At 42.5% G+C, this 13,648-nt stretch overlaps 1 protein-coding gene across 1 annotated transcript in view; it reads right to left on the minus strand.

Moving 5' to 3' along the window:
- The window catches only part of GABBR2 (gamma-aminobutyric acid type B receptor subunit 2), a 487,844-nt gene that overhangs the window by 12,516 nt on the left and 461,680 nt on the right, over positions 1 to 13,648 (minus strand). The window contains exons 16-17 of the mRNA XM_037381548.1: positions 10,451 to 10,633; positions 7,519 to 7,648 (exon numbers count right to left, since the gene is read on the minus strand). Coding sequence (XP_037237445.1) covers positions 7,519 to 7,648; positions 10,451 to 10,633 — 313 coding nt within the window. The remainder of the gene's footprint in view (positions 1 to 7,518; positions 7,649 to 10,450; positions 10,634 to 13,648) is intronic.

Below are 13,648 nucleotides of genomic sequence, written 5' to 3' on the forward strand. Positions count from 1 at the left end.
GCGAGGAGGTTGCTGCTCCCAGCTGCTCATCTCTCCCTCTGCCAGGGGTGACACTTCAGACCTGCCGCACCTATAATCGTATAATCACTCTGTGCCCTGCGCTGTCAAAATTACCTGGGCTGGCTTAAACGCATCATCCATTTTAACAACTCCTGTTCAGCTGCAGGCAGAAAACACCAGGTAACCGCCACCGCTGCAATTTCTTCCAAGGTTTTAGAAACTGTATTTCTTTAATTAGAAGCTTGTTTTGTTGACATTTGTAAACTGCAACTTTATTGAACACCTTCATCACTACACTTTAGTGGCATTATTCCTCTGATGGCTTACAACTAGATGGCAGAACTGCTCTTCACCCCACATCTTTCAATTCCAGTTGTTTTCTGTCTGCTAGAAAGCGTATTTTATGCTCTACAAAGAAGTATGTGTGGTTTAATAACAAATTATAACAGCTGGCAGAGGTAACCTTGCTGATTTACTAAAGAACTCTGGAAACTTTAAAGCTAGAGGTAGATTTTTAACATCTACTGTAATGTTTCACAGTTCTGTTGTTTGGACTGTGAAACATGACTAGCCAGTTTCTGCTTTTCATTAATAGGATGAAAAGAAAATAAAACAAAAGACAAAATTAAAATGATCACATCATCTGCTGGGTATATCAGAAAAAGTTCTCCTGAACTAAGTGCACAGCACAAAGCAGTCTAGATCATGATTTCTGATAGTTATGTTTTGAAAGGAAGATATTTTAAAAAGAAAAGCCAGCGAGATTCCCCTCTGATTTATACTACTTTAAATCAGAGGAAACTCCCTTTACTACAGATTTATTTCTGTGGAAGGAAGGGCGGGCACTGAACCTTTGGCAGTTTGGTCTCCCTGTTGAAACAGAAACAAGTTCCAGCTTCAGGATTGGAATCCATTTGCCAGGCTTCATAGAAACTAGTATACATATCTCTATATATCTCTATATACAAGGGATATAATGAAATATATACTTTCTTTAAAACAGCAGTCAGTCCTTTAAAGGAGTTATTCCTGAAAGCTTTTCCTTTGAATCTGTGGTTTCAATTTTAAGCTTAATGCTTGAATCACACCAACTTCATAGAGGTAATATTCCCCCCTCTATCACAGATGAACTCTGTTTTGCTTCGTATTTATGAGCAAAATGCCTTTGAGATCTGTTTTCCTTTGAGCTGCTTTTACATGGGAAAAAACTAACACTAGGAAACATTGGAGTGGGGTGACAAGTGACAGTATGTAGGCATATCTGATATGTAAATGAATGCTCCTAGTCCATTTACAGCAATGAGTAAAAACTGTTTTCTGGCTCAAAACAGAAAAGGCTTTCTGAGCAAGCAAAGGTGCCTGCAGAGAAAGAACTTGCAATAAGGGTTTGTTCATAAGTGAGGGACTACTGCAAGGCTGTCTCTTGCTTCTTATGTACTTTCCATAGAATCACTGTAATTCATTAATTTCCCTAATATGCTACTCTGAAATGTACTGGCAAAGGTAGAAATAAATGGAGATTCTTCTGAAGGATTTCTTCTGGGCATGGCTGTATATGAAGCTCTTAAAATCTATGAATCATTCATGTAGAAATAATTTCATGTAATAAAATGTCAAATAGAAGTCAAATAGAGTAAGATAGTAAGATTCCAAGCGCAGCAAAATTACACACACCCCCCAACCACATATTATCTTCCCTATGTTTTTTTCTCCTGAGTAACTTTTATCTCTGCAGGAACTTGCACAGCAGAAATAACTTCTACCTTCATGAAGTGTCTCCTGTTTCTGGCACACTGGCTACATGGGTGCAGGGAGCCCTTTTGGGAAGCTCTGGTTTGTGCCTGTGCCAGGGTATTTCTTCCCTGGAGCTGTGTGGCACAACCTTCATCTTTATACAGCATCACAGCTATAAGCATTTGTCCTCCTTTTCCCAAATGTCAAGCTGGAATACTCAGCCGAGTCTCCAAGCTTGGCTCTCCTTGCTGAACAACGCTGCCAGTTACAGGAACTGCCTGAGCCAAGCGTTGGTCTCACCCACAGCCCATCCCTTCCTCAAGCCCAGGCTGTAATGTGGCTCTGCTGCTCCACCAAGGTGACCAGATCCCACAAATGCCAGGGAAGAAGCTAATGTTGTGCTGTGCATAAAGATGAGGTCACTAGCAGACACAGTGACTCAAAATCATCTGAGGAACTTATCAAATAAAGTTAAGGGCATGGCCTTTTAAGTTAAACTGGGGAAGCCACCTGAGGTCCCAAAGCTACAGTCCATGGAGCACATGAACTGCTTGACCACACAAACCTATCCAGCAATGCAGACAAAAACCTGCATTAAAAAAAAAAAAAAAAAAAAAAGCAAAAAAAGCAGTCAAACCATAAACTACAAACCACATTCTCCTAATTGCTTTTCTTACACAGCCAATTGCTGTAGATGTCTCAGGGACACTGTTTGTGAATAAGAGAGGAGTGTCTCAGATAATACCTCTCCTTAAATGAGATGTACTGAAATGTGCTGTGAAGGAGTTCCTGTGCCAGCACAGTTCTCCTGGGTTACATGTGTTGCTGGTAGTAACGAACCAGGAATCCCAAAGTTAGGAAACTTCACTGATGTCAGTCTGTTATAGGAGTGTGCAGCCATGTCTACCTATTTTGGCTAAAGTAATTTAGATTTTTTAACCCAAATCCATATTTTGTGTAAATGACGGTGGTGGGGAAGGAAGGAAAGAATCACAGAATAGTCAGGTTTGGAAGGGATCCCTACAGATCACCTAGTCCAACGCCCTGTTAAGCTGGTTCACCCAGAGCAGGTTGCACAGTCACATCTAGGCAGTTTTTTAAGGTTTCCAGAGAAGGAGACTGCACAACCTCCCTGGGCAGCCTGTTCCAGAGCTATGTCACCCTCAAGGTAAAGAAGTTTTTCCTCATATACAGAAGGAACTTCTTGTGTTTCAGTTTGTGCCCGTTGCCCCTTGTCCTGTCACCGGGCACCACTGAAGAGCCTGGCCCCATCGTCCTGACGCTCACCCTTAAAATATTTGTAGACACTGCTAAGATCCCCTCTCGGTCTCTCTTCTGCAGGCTACACAGGCCCAGCTCTCTCAGCCTTTCCTCATCAGGGAGATGCTCCAGTCCCCTCATCACCTGCATAGCCCTCTACGGGACCCTCTCCAGTAGTTCCTGTCTCTCTTGAACTGGGCAGCCCAGCACTGGACACAGCACTCCAGATGTGGCCTCAGCAGGGCAGAGCAGAGGGGCAGGATCACCTCCCTCCACCCGCTGGCCACCCTCCTCCTAATGCCCCCCGGGATCTCACTGGCCTCCTTGGCCACCAGGGCACCCTGCTGGCTCATGGGCAACGTGCTGCCCACCAGCACTCCCAGGTCCCTCTCCGCAGAGCCGCCTCCCAGCAGGTCAGCCCCAGCCTGTACTGGTGCGTGGGGTTGTCCCTCCCCAGGTGCAGGACCCTGCACGTGCCTTTGTTGAACTTCATGAGGTCCCTCTCCGCCCAGCTCTCCAGCCTGCCCGGGTCTGCCTGAATGGCAGCGCAGCCGCCTGGTGTGTCAGCCCCTGCTCCCAGGTTTGTACCATCAGCAAACTCGCTGAGGGCACACTCTGCCCCTTCGTCCCAGTCAGCGATGACTGGAGTTTAACACGACTGGACCCAGCGCTGACCCCTGGGGAACACCACAAGCTACAGGCCTCCAGCTGGACTCTGCGCTGCTGATCACAACCCCCTGAGCTCTGCCATCAGCCAGTTCTCCATCCACCCCACTGCCCGCTCATCTGACCCACACTGCCTGAGCTTACCTATGGGGATGTTATGGGAGATGGTGCCAACAGTCTTGCTGAGGTTAAGGTACACAACACCCACTGCTCTCCCCTTGTCTACCCAGCCAGTCATTCCATCACAGAAGGTTATTAGGTTGGTCAGGCATGGTTTTGCCTTGGTGAATCCATGTTGACTGTTCCTGATGACCTTCTTTTCTTCCACGTGCTTCAAGATGACCTCCAGGATGATCACCTTTCCAGGGATGGAGGTGAGGCTGACTGGTCTGTAGTTTCCTGGGTGGTCCTTCTTGCCCTTTTTGAAGACTGGAGCGACACTGGCTTTCCACCAGTCCTCAGGCACCTGTCCTGTTCTCTATGACTTTTCAAAGATGATCAAGAGTGGCTTGGCAGTAACATCTGCCAGCTCCCTCAGCACTCAGAGGTGCATGCCATTGGGGCCCATGGATTTGTGCGTGTCATTTGCTTAAGTGATCTCTAACATGATCCTCCTTGACCAAGGGAGAGTCTTCCTTTCTCCAGACTTCCTTTCTTACCTCCAGGGTGTGGGAAACTAAGGCGATGGCCTTGGCCTTGAAGACTGAAGCAAAGGTGGCATTCAGTAACTCTGCCTTCTCTGTGTCCTTCGTCACCAGGGCACCCACCTCATTCAGCAGCAGGCCCACGTTTTCCCTAGTCACCCTTTTCCTGCTGATATACTTGAAGAAACCCTTCTTGTTATCCTTGACCTCCCTCACCAGATTTAATTCCAAGCAGACCTTAGCCTTCCTTGTTGCCTCCCTCCACATTCAATGAAATAACTTCCTTTGGCACTTATAGGAGTTAGAAATTTTAACTCTGGACAATTTTTACAGATCAGAAACCTAATGAAGTGTCCTATGACATTAAAGTTTGATTAGGACTTGTTCGGGATGCATTGCATAAGTCCCATGCTATTATCTGTTCTCTGAAGTGCAGTGCCCTGAATCTGTGTAAGCAATAGTGATGGGGATACACGACATTGCTTTCTCTATGTGAACTCCTTCAGAACAGCAACATATTTTATAAAGACTGACATAGGATTCAGCTGTGTTGACAACGCAAATGTGGCAAATGATCTGCTGTGATTTTTAGCTCCAAGTTAACTGCTATTTTTAGCATCTCTCTTCACTGTCCTACTCACTCTCCACTCATATTTTTTACAAAGTCCAAGGTAGGCACAAACCTTGTCATCACCTTAAAAACAACATTGGACTGGCTTCCCTAGTTGCATGGTGGAGGTGAGAGACATGGTCACTTCTAGGTCATGCTAGTAAAGTATTTACAATCCCAAAGCTTCACTCAAGTAGCATCAGGGAGGCATAATTTCAAGGTTCTGTACTATCGTTTACAGAAAGTTACATGAAATACATAGCTACAGAAAGCATAGTTATGTCAGTCAGAGTTAACTTTCCTGTAGCTGTAAGGGCCAGAATTTTTTTAAGTATCATTTAAGAGATGTCTGTTTGCATCTGCACAGAAGCAGCAGTGACTCAGCAGCATGAATTCTCCAAAGCCTTGTTATTTTGATTGGAATAGCAAATTTAAATTAAGCACATAGGTTGACTGTTGGGAATGGATGTGGTGAAAGAAATAGAGAAGAGATTCAGATATATAGCTAAGGAACAGGGAAGTGGGGAAAGAGAAAACAAGAGGCAGAAGAAACACGAATGGAGGGACAGAAAAAGGCTAGCTAGGGTCATTGAACAGGGTGGCTCAGAGGCTGGAAGTATGAATATTTGATGTCACTCAAGTAAGGATCAGGATAGTCCATAATACTCATGCTTGGGGCATTCTCCACCAGCTTCAAACACCTGCTTCAAATTGGGATCCAGGTCTTCCTCATTCCCAGGTGTATGGATGCTCCAATATAAAGATGGCCAAGGAAAAACATCCTTCTTTTTTCACCCCTCTCTTTTTGCGTGGAGCTTGATGTGGTAGGTCTGTTCAGAAAACCGTCCAGCAACTTCAGTATGCAGAAGAATATCTACCTTGTAAATCCTGATATATGGTTCAGGATATAAATGAAATAATACATGGTTCCAAGCTACATTAAGGCTCTGTATTTACAGGTGATTTTAAATATGTATCCTGCAGCAGGAATGTAGAAGCTGGGGAAATGTACTGGGGAAAAATTAGGAACACAATCTTGGATGCTTCTGTTTAAAGCAGCCATTAGGCATCAATATCTTTTGTAGATATAGTCTCAAGTGCAGAAAGGTTATATTTTCTTCTTGATTTCATTGCCAGCATCCTACTGTTAATGGAATACAAACTGCTCTGGGAAGTATCCCATCCTAAATTTACACCTGACGTATCTCTTAAGAATCATTTTTATTTCACATACCCAAACTCAGATGGGCATTTGGCACAATGTAATGTATCTTTTCTGCCTGAAGTACTATTCATGAATTATCATTTCTCCTGGAGCATCTGACATGGGTGGAACATTCTATGTGTTCCTTTCAAACACTTGGTAAAACTGCCTCATCCCACTCACTGATGTTAGTTCTTGCTGCTGATCTCAGCCCAACAATCACACGCCTCCAGCAGCTATTTACGTTTTCCTTTTCCTCCTTCCTCCCCCCTCCCCCCTTCTGTTTTTTAATTTTAAAAAGGACACTGGGAACTCTATGGTGCTCTTCCTTTTTTTTTTTTTTTTTTTGCCACAAGTTACACAACCAAGTGTATACACAGGCAAAAACAAAAGGCACATGAAAAAGTAACCTTATCCAACCAAAATTTCAATATATTTCAAAAGCATATGTGAATTGTTGCTGTTGCTCTAAAATTATTCTTCAACAACTGTATTTACAGGAGTAGCTTCTGTTCCACTTAACCAAGGTTACACTGCCACATCAATAGGAAGCCTGAGCCAAGCATTGCAGCAAACATGCCAGTCTATGACTTCCCAACACAGGGCAACTAGTTTTTCACATGCCATAGCAATATTCAGCTGTACAAACTCATTTGCCAAAAGTCACAAAGTAGAACCATTCTAGAGTCAGAAATGGAAGCTGGGTGTCCTGGCTTCCACTTTATTGCGCTATACACCAGATCTTATTGCTTTCCAAAAGTGAAATAGCTTTAATGAAAGCAATTCTTTTGCATGTGTTTCTTCAGGGAGCAATGCAAGAGACACAGTAGAAACAACTTAGGAATATTACAGTCATCATTAAATCCTTTTTTACCAGTTCCTAGGGAAGAATTTTCATACATGAGTGCCTTCAACTCTACATTTAGAGTCCAAACTAGCACTGAAATATTTACGTTTCTGTCCTATGTGCTTGACAGCAGTTTCCAAAAGCAGGATTTGAATGTCCTGCACAGACAAGCACATACTAAACTGGGCTTCCTACTGTTGAAGGCTGGCTTGATTAACTCACAAGATCTGAAACATTCTGTGACTTTCCTTTCTCCATGCAGCACAGAAAACTTGACTTCTGAACACAAGTATACTTCTGAAAGTTCCCCACTTTACCATGTGTATTATACACACAGGACATAAAACAGAAGACATGCATACAGATAAATAACTATACATATACATAGTTATAACATATAGCTTACTATGTGAATCTGCATGCTTTCTGTAAAGCAACCAAAATATTTAAAGCTCTATCTTACAGAGGTCTGAGTGCTCTTGAACCAATCCAATAAGATTGCTATTTAAAATCTTGGCAGGTTAAGCTACTAATGGCTTTTACTAGCTCTCACCTTTGCTGTCTGTAAAGTTCCGTATACTAAGAATGTCATTAAGATCCTGATAGTGGTTCTGCTTAATGTATGTTGTTTTCTCAGGAGTGTCCTGAAGTTGCATTGTGACCTCTTCCAAGTCTTTGTCCAGCTGCAAAACAGAAAGAGTATGAATCCCTAAAAATGCGACTCATTGTTTCAGGTAACTGCAGTAACTGCATAGCTTTCTATAATTAGGCTGGAAGGCAGGTGGCAATGCAATTGCCACACTGTGCCAAATAGAATTTTCTTATAGCACTACAATGCTACCTCTAAAAATCATGCTATAAGTAACAAACCACATTCAGCTGTGATGTTGCAGAGGGCATATGAGAAGAATAATCTTAGTAGTTGACATGTTAAGCAATTCAGATATCCAGCTGAATTAGAAAGAAATAGGCATTAGGAAGCCCAGCCTGATAACCTCTCAAATGTTTATTATTTGTGCATACAAATACAGCATACACAGCTATAACCACTTTGCTGAGTCAATCAAATTATGAAACATACAGGAGAATATAAGTGAACTATGTCATTAGGGACATGTCCAGCCATGTGACTGACTGCTGTCAACTCTACCAGGAATGTTACTTTGTCCTAAAGATTATTTTTACTCCTTTTACTTTTCTTAGACAGACACACCCTTATTAGACTTTTTGTTTGTGTTCATGTGTGTTGAGGTTTGAAGTCCAAATCAGTTTGGCTCACACAGGGCACCAATTTTCAGAGCACAAGCAAAACTAGCAAACTGCAACAAGGCTTTACCACGGGTCAGATTCTACCATCCCTGCTGTTTTTCTATCTTCCCAAGGCCAGACCACCCTGCTCCTTCTCTCTGCTACATCTAAGTCCTTCCTTCTCCCATACTCATCCTTCATCCAGTGCTTCCTCAGAGCTATTTAATCACTTTGCAGGAACGAGCTACAGCTGCACATTGTCCATGTCAATCAACCCACTGCCTTTGAAGCAAGGCCACAGCTGCATGTTATCAATGCCAATCTACCCACTGCCTTCATTCCTCTACACGTGTGTGTGTGTGTGTGTGTGTGTGTGTGTGTGTGTGTGTGTGTGAAATTTTGAAGAAAATCCAACTCACAGTTTTTGGTTTTGGGGCTAAGAACGCTCCACGCTTTCCTGAATTTACAATTACTCCAGTGTTTTTCATTTTTTTCTGTGTCTTCTGTAAGTGTAATAACTGTGTAATCTGATAGCTAGCACTAAACTGCCATTGCAAACATAACTTTCCAAAAGGGAACAAAATGGACGTAAGAAGAGGGGGAAGAAACAAAAATCCCAGTCCTCTCTTTCCCCAGAAGCATCCTTTAAGACTAGAGGGACAGGGAGAGAAGCACACAGCCACAGCAGAAATGCCAGGTTGGTACACCCCTAGCTTTTAGCACTGAGCTGAACACGGGGTGCTCTCCCCAGAGGGTAACTTGTATTCAATTGGCTACAGCCCCAGTAGAAAATAACCAGATACAAACATCTTAATGGTGATCTAGGATACTCTCTGTGAACAGTTGTCCAGGATGCGATATCCAGAGTACACCCCACTCCTTACTGGCTTAAATGAATTTTAGAAGTGCTGAATCTAGATTTACATTTTTTCCTTACAGAACTGGGACATAGCAACTCAAGGTAGATAAGCTAGAGGTCTAGCTGCTAGCCATAGTAGGGTATTCTCCAAATCCCCCTGATAATGAAATTCTTATTTGGACCTACTGGTTCTGAGGATTTAATTTGATCTGTTTAAGCAAAGCCTAGAAAGATCAGCAGGGCCCTGTGTGCACTGATATGGCTCAATTGCCCTAACCAGCCTTACCTGTGATCACTGTCCTGAGCCTTGCCAGGCACAGGCTGAGATCTTGTGAGTTGGGAGGCTTAGCAGAAAAAAAACTACAGCAGAATATAGAAACTGAAATAGCCAGTATAGCCAGCTGAGCCTTTATTAAAAACTGCAAGGCTCTCACATGAAAGAGACCTGGCAAAGCTGAACTAAATTTCTTTAACAAGGCAGAGGTAACTTCTGCTTTTGGAGTCTTTGGTAGTCTGAGTAAACACCTTTTGGTTACCTAGGCAATTGTTGTTAGTTAAGATGAAGAAACAATGGTTGCATCAAAATACCTTTTCTTCAAGGTATAAGAATACTCCACAGACTAGGCAAGAACAGGTTAATTTTTTTGTAAGACATAGATCAGTTATGGTTATCTTGTCACACAAAATAGGCAGTCTTCAAGGCTGATTTGTAATTGTTTGAGGTCTCCTGAGCAAGGATGGACAATGAAAAACATACATATTCTAGTTCTACGGAAATTCATGCACTCCATGCACTTATCCTTTTTCTTGGTAGAGACTGAAGAAACTCCACAGCCTTTGTGCCAAAAGGGTCAGCCCACATGATCGTAAAGATCTTTTCCACCTTAAGAAAATATGTAGTTCTCTTTTGTGGCAAATGTAAAAAACTGTCTAGCAAGTTTTTGTGGGAACTTTCACAGAGGCTGAGAAACAACAGCAGCAGCAATCTCTGAGCTCAGCCATAAACAGGAACAAAGGTAGCTCTTCGGTGCCCCTGGGGCTGCACGTCTCTGTTACGCTTGCAGGTAAAGGTTGCAGTTCTAGAGCTGTTGCTCTGTGCTGCTCAGCACACCCGTGTGAAGCAGCAGGGTAATTTGCCTGTTACAAATAAACAGGGGAAGTTTCATTTTAATTTGCTAAGGCACATTTTCATTTTATCACACCTACCATGTATTCGCTGTATTAATTGGCTATTCATATAAATAATCTGTTTTCTATGATTTCAATATTTTTCTACTGGGAAAGCAATTTTTTTCCCTCTAAAAAGTAGTCAACATTTAAGCAGATTAGAGAATTGCAACAACAAAAATGCCTAGGCAGTATATACAATAAACAATACCTCTGTAATTTTCATTCTCAAGCGGTGGTTCTCTGACTGCAGTCCTTCTAGTCGAGATGTGCTGGCCTGATTGACGCTGGTGACTGATGTTGATGTTTTTGAATCTTCTTTCTTTTGATTTTGAGTGAACTGAAATCGTCTGTTCTGTGTGGCTGCATCTGGGTTTGTCCTCAGTGTGATGAGCTGAAAGGTTTAAAATCCTAAGAAATCCCATCCATGGTTTTAATTTTGCAGCTATTTCTTTTGTATCTCAAAATATTGAAAAGCAAACCAAGAGTTCCTTTCTGACTTTCAACTACAAAATTCTGGAAAGTCAGCTCTGCTTGCCATGTGCAATACTTGAGATGATTTCTGAGCAGGTTGAACCAAAATGATGTTGCAAAGGGAAGTGTTCAATAAAATTAGGAAAAACTAATCTAAAGCATATTTAACTGGATTTTAATTATATTAAAATATATTTTAATGTTTCATCAAACATATATTTTTCCTTCATTGATATCTTTATACTTTTGAAGGATATATTCCTTAAGAAAAAACAATCCACTAAGCCCTTCTCTTACCAGGTACAGTCTCATCTGAAATTTCTCCTTTCCTACTTTTACAAGTAACACTCAAGCAGAGAGAGGCATGAAGCAGGAGTATTAACTGAAAGAATTCATGGGAGATTGCACTCTGGAGATAACAGAAAACTCATTAGGTTTTAGTGACTCAAAATAAACCAAATCTGTTCAAATAAATTAAATAAGCCACTTACAAAAAGGTTAACCTTAAACATACTTAATTAAAGCAAATATAAGTGAGATTTAACACTCGGTGACAATGTGAAAATATCACCTCAACATGAGGAGAGAAAGCTACTAGCTGTTTGGCACAGAGAAGAGAGCTACTCAGATTACTCTAGAGAATACAGAATTTATGATTACTTGCCAAGCAGCATAAATATATATATTTCTATACAGGCCAAGCTGAAGGAGCTCCCTGCCCTGAGAGCATAGGCATGGCATCGTAATTCCAAAGCTGTTGACTTGTCTGGAAAGAGAGAAGAGGCCATCATTTTGTAAGTGTAGCACAGCCAGATTTTGTGGTATAGCCCCATTTTGGAACTGGTTCCTCTTGTTCTTCAGAGAATGAACCTGTTCTGCAGCTGGGGTGGCATGAAATAAGGACCTAACTCCTGCTAGAGAGAGATCTGACCGATCAGATGCTGAAGCACCATATGTATTTACAGACCAAGTCTGCAGATCAGGATGATGCTTGAAGATGATAAATTTCGTTTTTCAGGTAACAAAGGAGATGAGAAGGCTGAGGTTCTCAAGGCCTTCTTCCCCTTAGACTTCACTGCTAAAACTTGCCTTCAGAAATCCCAGACCCTTAAAGCATTTGAACACAACAAGTTCATGCAACCTGATAAAGTGTATCTCTGAAGACTAAGGGAGCTGGCCAATGTCATTGTGAGGCCACTCTCAATTACCTTTGGAAGGTGATGTTGATTGGGAGATGTTGCTGAGGACTGAGAGAAAGGAAATGTTACAGCTGTGTTCAAGAGAGGTGAGAAGGAGGATCTGGGCAAATACTTCCTTGTCACTTTCACCTCAGTCCATGGAAGATGCTTTAGCAAATCCTCCTGGGAACCATTTTCAAACATATTAAGAGCGGTGATTAGAAGCAGTCATCATTGATTATGAAGGGGAAATCCTGCCTGAACAACCTGATAGCTTTCTTCAGTGAGGTGTCTGGGCTGGTAGACAGCTTCCTCAAAGGGAGGATGTATCTCTTAAAGTCTGCTTAATGCAATGAGATCCCCTAAAGGAAGAACAAATTCTTATTCTGTGCTAGAAGAATGATTAGAGGACTAGGGCTGTACTTTGATAAAAGCTTCTGAAGATAGACATCATGAGCGTCTCAACACCATGTCATTATTTCCATTTGTATTTAAGTGAGGTGGTGTGATCTGTGCAGAATAACAGAGATGCCACTTTGGGTTGTGGTTTTGGGCCTGCCACAGGTCCCTTGGGAGAGAGTTATTTTTCTTGACCTAAGTGAAGATTTCAACATTGTCTCTCATGATGTCCTCACAGTCCAACAGATGAAGTAGTGACTAGGTAAGCAGCCAGGGAGATGGACTGAAAACTGGCTGAACTTCCAGGCTCAAAGGATTGTGGGAGACAGTCACTAGTGCTTGTACCTCAGGGGTTCACACTAGGACCAATGCTGGTTAACATCTTTATTAGTGACCTGGATGGTGGGACAGAGCACACCCTCAGCAAGTTTGCAGATGATCCTCAAGGAGGAGGAGGGGTTGACATACCAGATGATTGTGCTGCCATTCACTGTGATGACAAGAGACTGGAGATCTGGGCCAACAGAAATCTCCTAAAGCTGAGGAAAGGGAAATACCAAGTCTTGCCCTTAGGGAGAAAGAAACCCCAAACGCCCACCCAAACAGGCTGAGGTGTGTTTGGCTGGAAAGCAGCTTTTCAGTAAAGGCACTGAGGTTTGTGGTGGACACCAAGGGGAACACAAGCCCACAGTGCCTTGGGCCAATGGGGGCAATCTATTCAGCCCTGGTGAGAGCACACCTGGAGTGTTGTGTCCAGGTTTGGGCTCCCCAGCCCATGAAAGACATGGGTGTACTGATGGAAGCCCCATGAAGGGCCACAAAACTGTTGAAAAGGATTGGAGCCTTTATGATACAAGCAGAGGCTGATGATTGTTTAGCCTTGAGATGGAAGAGATCAGGGGACATCGTTCGTGTGTATAAATGTGTGATGGGAGAGAGTAAAGAGGATGGAGCCAGACTTTTCTCAGTGGTGCCCTGCGAAAGGAAGGGAAGCACAAAATGAAAACCAGGAAATTTCATTTAAACATCAGAAAAAAACCTTTTTCTACTGTAAGTGTAGTCAAATCCTTGTATAGATGCTGAGAGAGGTTGGGGAGTCTTCATTCCTGGAGATAATCAAGACCCAACTGCTCAAGACCCTGAGTAACCTGCTGTAACTGAGTCTTCCTAGAGCCCTCTGCCTCTCCCCTCCCCCATTTCTTTGATTCTAATTAGGCTGGTTGTAATGACTGGTGTGTCTAACTCTCAGACCAAAAACTGCATTAAAATGAAGTTAAAGGTGAAGAACGGTAATTACAAGGCTTCTTAAATTAGCAGGCAAAAGTGTTACAAGATAAAAGCTCTTCAATTTTATGTCA

Source organism: Falco rusticolus, chromosome 3 (genome assembly GCF_015220075.1).
Source record: "Falco rusticolus isolate bFalRus1 chromosome 3, bFalRus1.pri, whole genome shotgun sequence".
Lineage (NCBI taxonomy): Eukaryota > Metazoa > Chordata > Aves > Falconiformes > Falconidae > Falco > Falco rusticolus.